The 10,023-nt window shown below is 47.6% G+C and overlaps 1 protein-coding gene across 1 annotated transcript in view; it reads right to left on the bottom strand.

Annotated features, from left to right (window-relative positions):
* Nucleotides 1-9,124, bottom strand: part of Map1b (microtubule-associated protein 1B) — a 92,837-nt gene extending 83,713 nt beyond the window's left edge. The window contains 2 exon segments of the mRNA NM_019217.1: nucleotides 392-493; nucleotides 8,777-9,124. Of these exon segments, the coding sequence (NP_062090.1) occupies nucleotides 392-493; nucleotides 8,777-8,960 (286 nt within the window). The 5' untranslated portion in view covers nucleotides 8,961-9,124.
* Between the last annotated feature and the right edge of the window lie 899 nt (nucleotides 9,125-10,023).

A 10,023-nucleotide genomic window follows, 5' to 3' on the forward strand; every position in this document is an offset into this window, starting at 1 on the left:
TTTTGTGTCTGAAATACCATGTGTCCTTTTTCTTTTTAGAGAAGGGAGTTAGAGGATCGTAGAAGCACCCAGTCTACTCAGAGCTTGGAGTAAAATTAAGATTGAAATATTCTATAATCCCTTGAGGTCAGAGTATAATTGAAGCCGAAAGGGAAAATACCCAAGACTTGAAAACCACTCATAAGAACCCACACCATAAATACTCCCCATGGTGATCACTTAAATTCTACTTTTTCGGGTTGTGGCTGCTGGCTCAAGTCAGTGAAATAAACAAATACAAAGAACTTGCCAGCAGTGAGAGGAAAAGTTTTTCTTTACAGCCCAGACAAAGTCTCCCAGCTGACAGTCACTTCCTGTCAAAAGCGGGGCTAACACCAAACAGAAGCCTCACCTGGAACTTCAGGAGAGAATCTCGCGGAGTGTCGAGACACGAAAAGTTTGAGCTCTTGGTCCAAGTTGCACTCGATCAGGTTTGTGTCCCACGATCGGATCCCTGTGGAGGAAAAGGAAGACAGTTGGCAGGCTTCCTGTGAGTCATCTCAGAGTGGTTTGGAAAGCATCCCTCACGGGCCTTTCTCTGGAGGGTTCCTTGGCTAGCGGTGGATGCCCACAAATGGAAAAGGGATGGTCCCTCCACTGGGACACAAGGGAGGGAGAACTAACTGGAACACTGAAGGTCTGCCTCTCATAAAATGTAGGTGTGGCAGGGCTGGAGACTGGAAAGCAAACAGTTATTAGAAAATGGCAGAATCAGAGAGGCAGGGAGGCACGGAAGACGACAGTTCTGGCTTAGCGGCTCCAGACTACCACTCGCTTCTTCAGACTCCACTACTAAGTGGCCAGTGTCAGATGCAGATGGGATGGGCAGCTGCCATTCAAGCGTTGGTCCGTTTCCCAAAGGATGCTCTTGCTGTGCGCGTGTGCGACTTCTCCCATTTACTTGTTTTTGACCTTGGTTTCTTTTCTTTTTTTTTTTTTTTTGGTTCTTTTTTTCGGAGCTGGGGACCGAACCCAGGGCCTTGCGCTTCCTAGGTAAGCGCTCTACCACTGAGCTAAATCCCCAACCCCTGACCTTGGTTTCTTAATCTCCCTTCCCCCATATCAATCCCAAATTGTATGATCTTTGATAAGCATGTAGAACTCAAGGTTTGGACTAGGAGTTGTATCAGTCATTTATTTTTAGTAAGCTTGTCAGGAAGTGTCTTTAATTCACAATTGTTGAGTTATACTGATTTTTTTTTTTAATCCAGGAGAACTTTTTATACTTGATAAAACTCTGGTAGTTTGGGAGTGGGCATGAACTTCCTTGTATGAGCCTGGAAGGAACCATCGGGGACCAGAGTAACCCACAGTCAAGAATCAGAATCATTGTGGTTTCCAGTACTGGCCCTACCTTCTCAGGCTCTTCTTTCTCCTCCTTGCCTCCCCTCAACCGTAGGGAGATGTTTCAGGGAGAATGCAGAGAACATCAGGTTACGAGAACCCTGGACAGAAGCCAGGGAAGCTGTGAGCCACAGAAGCCTAGGTAACATCTGTGTGTGTGTGTGTGTGTGTTCACATGTATGTATACCTGTGCTCATGTGTATGTGCGTTCGCATGTATGTGCTTAGACTTCGCCCAACAGACTGCTCATGATGGGGCCAGTACCTAGCACCATCCTCAACGGTCAGAAACCAACTTCTGAGCCAACAAATACTTATTATCAAACTCCTAGGGGAGAGGCTCGAGCCTCTGCAACCGAAGGTGTATCTCTAACCAAAAAGCCAATAATTGATTGATCGAATGATTGATCGAATGATTGATTAGTGTTTGTGCCATCAGCCTAGAGGGTTTACAGGGCAGTGTGTGAAACCCACCTCTAAATCCTTAATGTCTGCCTCCGTTTACCACCACTATGTTCTTATCTTAGGGACAACCCTTTGCGTCATACGTATAATAAATCTGTATAACGCATATCTTAAGTATATGTAATGTCTTGATTAAAGATACAGACCTTTTAAAAGATTGTAGAGCTCAGTTCACTATACATGAAAAGATATCTTCAAAATCATTCTCTCTCTCTCTCTCTCTCTCTCTCTCTCTCTCTCTCTCTCCTCTCTCTCTCTCTTTCTCATTTTTATTTATTTATTTCTTTGAGACAAGGTCTTACTACATGGCCAAACCAGCCTAGAACTTGTTCTAACTAGATCAGGTGGCCTTGAAATTGTAACTCTGATGCCTGGGGCATCTAGGTTGGTGGACAAAGACCTTCTCCATCGGAGGAACCTTCTCAAACAGCTGCGTGCCCCTTTGACAGAGGGAGACTTTCTCATAGGAATAGCGGGAAAGACTCAGATAAGAAAGGGTTAACGCTCCTAAGGAGAGGCTAAATTATAAGGGAAAATTTTATGAGTCTCCCTGGCAACATTAAATGGCCTCAGTTTGCATTTGTGTTAATGGAATATTTAAATTTTAACAAGAAAGGCATGTTGAGAGTTTGTGGGTCTTTTTAGTGGAGAAATGATAAATGGCTTCTTTTTGTTCCCCGCTGAGCTTGACAGGTTGAGAGGTCTGAATTCATTAGAATATTTTACTTCAACATATACACTTTATACTAGCCTCCGTGCGCAAAGCCATTGAGTTCCTGTTGGAGCGGCTTAATTGGAACCGTTGATGGAGCTCCATTTTGTCTTCTGGCGTGTCAAGCCAGGTCAATAAGTTACTAACGAGACATATGTATTTAAATTAAATTCATACTATTTTTCCATCTTTGTTCTAGGCAACGTCTAAATGGCTACATTATTTGAATGACTTTGTCTGGGGTTAGGCACCCACTTGCTCCTGCATTGGCATTTGCCGTTTCCCCCTTGTTGCAACGCCAGTGCGACACCAGTGGTGAATTGTTCACTTTATATTAATTTATGCCTCTTACATTTATAATTTGACATTAGAAAAATGCTAAACTTTTTTTTAAAAAAATCCATTGAGTTGATTTTTTTAATCAAACCAGCAGACAGTTGGTAAAAATAACTCCCGGCGTGTAAATTGCCAATGAAAGGAAAAACATTCAAGGTTCTCTCTTTCTAGGAGACCAGTTTCCAGTCAAAATATTTCTTAGGAATGTATGATTGGTGCTGCGGTTTATAAAATAAAGACTATTTAGACTCCCTGGCTACTTGGGAACGAAAAATTTGGAGCCTTATCAGTTTTAGAAATAAAACACTTAGTAATGAGTTGTCCCCTTATGCTGGGATATTAGTGGTAAAGAGAGGGGTTCTCAATGAAGACCAATTGCTTTCGACTGTGTTTCCAGATCTCCCCTTCCTGACTAATTGGGGACCAAAGCTGGAACCCCTGATATTGATACAGCTCTTCCTACATTCTCCTCTGGACTTGGCAGCTAGAGAGGGGATCCCTGGGTGGTGTTAAGAGGTTCTGAAAGAGATTTCTATAGTGGGGGAAATGTGCTATATCCCTCACCCCCTTTTTCTGATTACCCCCTATTTCTAAGGGCAATCTCTTGATTGAGGGTTTGACTTTGTAGCCACCTAAGAGGACTTCATCCTTACTGGATTACCCAGGGGCTGACAACTGGAGCAGCCGGAGGCAGTAAACCTCTGTGTTTCAAATGCCCGGCTGGGTTCAAGGGGCATCAGGCACAGGAGAATGCGCTGGGCAGCTCCAGAAGCTGGAGAGCTCCGCCCTGGGAGGCAAGCGCCCATCCCCGTGTTCAGGTGGACAGGAAGTATCAGACTATCTTTTCTTTTCTGATCTCTCACCCCATGTGTTAGTGATGCACAAAGAAGCATGAGTGCAGGTGGCTTTTAACAGAAGGAAAAAGAAGGGGAAGGGTATTTCCAAGCAAGTTGGGGTGAGGAAGAAAGATGGACATTATATCCTGGGTCTTCTGGCTCCATTACACAAAGCTTACCCTGATCTTGTAGGAACTTTTGGCTTAATAAAACCAAAAAGCCCCTCTCCTTTAGTGGATGAAAACTGAATATTTCTAACAGAAGCAGTAGACCAAAGGAAAGGAAAGGAAAATGAATGGACCGTACCGTGCTCACTGATGCACAGACGTTGCACGCACGTGACAGCTAATAGGGCCTTTGACAGGTTATTTTCCCCAATTTGATCGTTCCCTTTTAGAAGCAGGCTTTTGATTATTTTTCGTAAATACATGAATGGTCAGCCTATAGCCCTATGATTCTGTTTGGAAAATGACACTAAAAGGTAGCTTGAACCTAGCATAGAAGCATAAACCAGAGAAGCAGCTGAACGGAAAACACTAAGATCCATTTTAGAGAAAAGATTTCCCAGCTTTCCTTTGACCTAACTTTTGGTTTGCTTTTCTCTTTACAAAGCCAGTCATTTAACGTTCATCACGTATTGGTGTGTTATGGGAACCGTATCTTACATGGACAGAGCATCATTTCAGAGCATGGAAGTGAAAAAAGAAGAACATCTCAAGTCTTAGATAACATCTCAGAACAGAAGCAAAGAGTCATCTATAAGAATCTACTTCCAAATCTAAAAGTTAGACATTACTTTTAAAAGCAAGCCTCAGGGAAGATTTACAGTAAGGCATTGATTCAATGACCTTCAGTTTGAGGACTGACTAGCTTGTGTTTCAGCTATGCTCACAGAGCCCTTAGTGGTAACACCAATTAGGCAGCACAAGCAGAAATCCATCTGCCTCCTGACTTTGGAAGTGTGAAGACGACCATAATAAATGCAACACATTCTAGCATCTCTTTATCTTCTACCATATATGGTTTTCACTTTTCTCCTTGCTAGAAGAAAATGAAAATTAAATCCCAAAGTCTTTCTGGATTCTTCATTTTCTTGCCTACAATTTTGGATAGAACATATTCAGTTAGGTAGCATCAGACTATCACGATAGAACCAGCTTAACTCACACTGAAAGACCCAAGACTGTGGACATTCCACTCATCTATTTTCTCACCAGCACATCCTGCTTATTCCCCAGGTCACCTAGAAGGACAGTTGCCTTCTGGTCATAATTCAAAGCATCAGACTGACACTTAACACTTGACATTGGGTGGCTTGGATCTTTTGAAAAGAAGGGCACAAACTGACAGAAACTCATTGTACCATTCTTTAAGTTTCTGTTTCGTGGGTATCGTTGTATAGGGCCTAGATATTAAAATATACTCAGACACCAGCATTTCCCCGAGGATACGGATATCAGGCTGCCTCCACGTCAGGGACAATTAGGGAGGGACAAATGAATCAGTTGGTGGTGTCCGCTCTAGTTTGGAGTCAAGTCCTGTATAACTGCGTCAGTGTAGGTGGGCCAGGGCAAGGGAGCGCTATTGTTTGAAGCTCTGAACATAAAACCTGACTTGGTGCTTTTGGAACGCAGCTGAGCAAATAAGAGCGGCCATGTTTCTTTCTTGGTCTCAAGAAGCACTTAGCATCCACACTGGGGTGTTTTCGGGCCTGATGATTGGCTGCATTATCTACCATCCCTCTGGGGGGTGTTTAGATTTATTTATTTATTTATGCATTAATTCATGTATCTATCTATTTATTTATTTATTTGCCTTTCCAGAGTGTTCTGGATAATCAATCAAATGGCAAATGTGCCAGACTCCAGGGTCTCGGAGGCTACACGGTGCCTGGGTTTGGATGGGAAAGGAAGAGGAAATAAGGAAGGCTAAGAGATGAGAGAAGCTGTTTTCCCAGCCCTCAGGGAGCTCACAGTCAGAGCTGGAGCCCCCTGGAGCAGCTTCTCCTGGCTTCACACGGCATAGCCTGCAGGCACCAGCCACAATAGCCATGGCACCATAGTGACCTCTGGAGGAGCCCAGCTGGGAGCTGCCAACTGAAGCAGCAGTGTGCCCTGCCATGGAAACAGCCTGCCACCCTGTTGCTAAGTCATCCCGAGCTGTCTGAAAAGCTGGGGGACGTAGGATTTTTCACTTATCCAGTGTGAGCTGCACCAAGACCCTGGGACCCAGGAGAGCACTCTCTAGAGGATCAGCAACATCTGTTACTACCCTGGAGGAAATGGCTCTGCTCACACACTTGGTTGATTCTTAATGAGATTGATATAACCATTTCAGAAATCCATGCCAAAAAAAAAAAAAAGAAAGAAAGAAAGAAAGAAAGAAAGAAAAGAAAGAAAGAAAGAAAAAAATAAAAAGAAAAAAACTGACCAAATTAGGGAATTAAAAACCAGAAAGCCTGGCGATTGTGAAATGAACGTTAGGGTTGGTGGGTGGGGATTCTAGTAAATGACTCTTTCTTAGCTGGACAACACAGGTATGCTCACTTTGTGAAAATTCAGTGAACTGTTCCTCTATGGTTTGTGCTTTTTCCTCCCTCTTGAATACTCTTCCTCCCTCCCTTCCTCCCTCCCTCCCTTCCTTCCTTCCTCCCTTCCTTCCTTTTCTTTTCTTTTCTTTTCTTTCTTCCTAGTGTCAAGAAGACAAATCTGGATTTTAGGACTAAACGCTAGTAAAGTCAGAATTCCTTGGCTGCATCTATTTTCTCCTCCGACAGAAAGAGGCTTGAATAAACCCTGGAACGGAACACGTACTGGAATGATCAAACCCAGTAACAAAGCGGGAGATAAATGTGGTCGCAAGGTGATGGCTGAGCCACCTCCCTGCACCTAGAGGTGCCCACAAGTGGACGACTTCCCTAAGACAAGGTCTGAAAACTGCCTGTGGAACCTGTGATGTTAGCCTGCTCTCACTCCCATCTCGACCCATAGTGACCTCTGCGGTACCAGTCCTCGTCCTCCTGTCACTGCTTTGCTCCATGACCTTGAGTCTGTCCCTCACTTTTCCTCCCTCACGTCCCAGACCGCAACCTCTAAAAATGGGCGTGATGATTCCTCTCTTGGCACCACAATGGGTGGGTCTGAAAATTCTGGAGATGAAAAAGCACTTCTTAATGTCCCAGAAATAATAAGTAAAAAATGATTTTAAAACACCTAGCCATTAATCCCCACAATAGCCACACCCAATGTCGATACTTGTGAGTTTTTCCAAGGAGAAAAAAATGTGCAAATAAACTAAGTTTGAGAAACAGATCAAAAGCCCATAGTCTGAAAATGAAAGATTACTGAGACGTTCAGAAAAAGCATTCCACTTCTGAAATCTCTTATTCTTGATCTTCCCCCAACCCTCGGATGAAAAATCACCACAGGCTTTCTGCTCACTTTTTTTTTTTTTTCTTTTAAGCTGAAAGGGAAAATCCGTGCTTTAAAGTTAAACAAAAGAACCGGGTCTGCAACTCCAGTCCCCACCCTGAAGCCTTTTGTTCTGGGGACAAGTGGCCATTTCCAAATGCAGAGGCAGGTGACAAGCTTTTGTTTATTTATTTATTCATCTAAACCAAAATCATTTCATCCATCTTTTATTGGCGTGAGAGCGAGAGGGAAAGGAGGGCTGCGTGAACGCCCTTTGTCCGCCTCGGGCTGCCGTAGAGACCGCAGTGCGGACTGCACCACGCCCACCAGCCGGTGTCTCCTGGCAGAAACGTTTCAGCACCACCCCAAGAGAATAGAGCGCTCAGGCTGGAGCTATACCGGGACCCGGGGACTTCTGCCAGGGATGAAGTGAAGGGAGGGATGCCGAGGGGGGCGCGGAATAAGGCAGAGGCTAGAGCTGCCCACCAGAGGGTGGGGTGGGGTGGGAGCGCAACAAAAAACGCTCACGGCCAAAGGTGGGCGCAAGGCTCCGGCAGAGCGAGCTCGGTGCCAGCCGGGGGCGCCGCAGTGCGGGGGCAGGTGCGGCTGTCCAGCGCGGGCACTGCGGCAGGCCGGGTGGGGCTGAAGGGCGGGCCGATCGTTGCCCGCCCAAGACTGTGCCCTCCCGGACCCTCCCAGCCCCGCCCAGGGTTTCCCAGGAACCGCTATTGCCGCAGAGCCCGTTCCTGGTGCGCGCAGTAGCCCAGGAGCTGGCCCTACCCTGCCACCCCCTCCTCCCATTCAAGCTATGGCTCCTGAAGCCGAGACTTTTCAAAGAAGCCCATCTCCGCAACCTGGGGTCCCATTGTCCTTTCTGAAAGCTTCAACCAGGACCTCGGGGGCAGGAGCGAGGCCCGGCTTCGTCTAGAAACATAGCGCAGACGGGTTCCGTGCCTGTGTCCTCAGGGGCTTGGGGGGGGGGGGGCGGGCGTGGCCCTGGGACTAGCCTAGTCATTCCCAGTAAAGAAAGGGTCGGGAAGTTTTAAGTCAGAAAAGGCATTCTCCATTCTCAGAGGAGTGTGTGTGTGTGCGTGTGTGTGTGTCTGTGTGTGTCTGTGTGTCTGTGTGTGTGTCGGGGGCGGGGAGCACGAGGTGACTATGATAAAGACGATTCCCATGCGGGCCTTGGCACATGGTGTTTTGACCCCACGATTTCGGGTAAGGGGAGGTGGGTCCCAGCCTTTGGCAAGGGCGAGAGCGGAGCTGAAAAGAAGAGGTTTTGCTAGGTTCACCCCCACCCTTTCTCCGCCTGCGGTTGCGGTTTTATTATGGCCTCCGCTCCGCTGACACCTGCATTTCACTGAGCACGAGAGGAGGTGGCCAAGTCGGCGGTGGCCACGGACCCAGCCAGGTGACCCATCCCTCAGGGCTATTATAAAGATCCTCTCTCAGGGTCTCAAATAGAATAATTTATAAATTATCTCAGAAAAAGAGTCCAGACGGAGTGTGGGAGGTGGCCCGGAGAGGCGTGGGTGCGGGGCGTGCGGGAGAACAAGGTGGCCGTCGCGCCCTGGGTGGGGTCGTGCTGGCGCGTCTCCCCAACTCACGCCCCAGGGGGGCCTCGGGACGGCTTACCCAGCTCGATGTTGCCGATGGCACGCCTCAGGTGCTCTTCGGTCACCGTCTCGCCGACCACCACCAGCAAGTAGAACTTGCTGTCTAGGAAGCGGTGCGACAGGCTGGGCGAGGTGGTCGCCGCCGGGTTGCCGATGCTGCCCGATGGCTCCGGCTCGGTGGCTTCCACCACCACGGTCGCCATCCTGCCGGCTCTGCTAAAGCCTGGGAGAAGTGTTCCTCTCCCGCCGCTCCTCTGCTCTGCGGCAGGAGAAAGGATTATCTCCGAAGGTGCTGTCTCCGCTCCGCCCACTGCGTCCCCCCTCCTCCCGGCGCGCGTCGCCTCCCCCTCCGCTCTCTCCCTGCGCGGAAGAGAGGAGCGGGGAGTGAGAGGCCGGGGAGGCGGTGCCGTTTATATGGAGACTAGGCTAGGAGCCTGGGAGGAAGAGGAGGAGGAAAGGACCACCCGGCACGTCCTCGTGGTGGCTGCCTCCACTCCTCCAGCCTTTAGCCCAGGGCTGATGTCATCTGCAGCAAATCATTTCGCCGGCGGCCCGGAAGCTGGAAGGACGAGGTGTGTGGACAATGGTCTGGGCAGGGCCAGGAGCCAGGCTCTGGGGGACCCAAAGAACTCTGCTGCAGCCCCGAGGGGCATCTGCACCACCACCCTTACATACGCACGCCTTCCTTGCCCCAAACCATCAACTTGGCTGTGCCGGAGAATGGGAATGACGTCCTGCTTCAGAGCAGGAGAATGTCCTGAGTCCGATTGCACATCTTCAGGCCTGTGCCTGTATCCCATCCACGTGAATTCAGAAATTGAGTAGCTGCAGCAGTCACGGTGGACGCTGGGTTGAGGGTACCCCACCCAAGAACATAAACCTGTCTTTTTGACCTTGTAAATATAGAAAGGCGTATTTGTCCATTAAAAAAAAAAAAAACAGGAATATTTATCACCTTTGCTTAAAGGAGACTTTGCAAGACCTACGCCTAATTTGTCCTGACTTTGGATTCTAGTCTGGAAGGAGTACTGCTGAAAAGAACTGGCCTTTGGTGCTCATGGGAAATGGATGAGAAGAGGCAGACATATTATGCTAGATACAGATTTCTTTTCTTAATATGCGGAACAGATAGCATCAGCCATAACAAAGAATAGAGAAGATACTGTCTCTGCCCTGCAGGATTACAGTGACTATAATGTGCTTTTCAGTTCCCTGGGGAACACACAGGCAAAATTATTTTGCGTGACAATGATGTCTTTTAAGATA

This window comes from Rattus norvegicus, chromosome 2 (assembly GCF_021556685.1).
Source record: "Rattus norvegicus strain SHRSP/BbbUtx chromosome 2, alternate assembly SHRSP_T2T, whole genome shotgun sequence".
Taxonomy (NCBI): domain Eukaryota; kingdom Metazoa; phylum Chordata; class Mammalia; order Rodentia; family Muridae; genus Rattus; species Rattus norvegicus.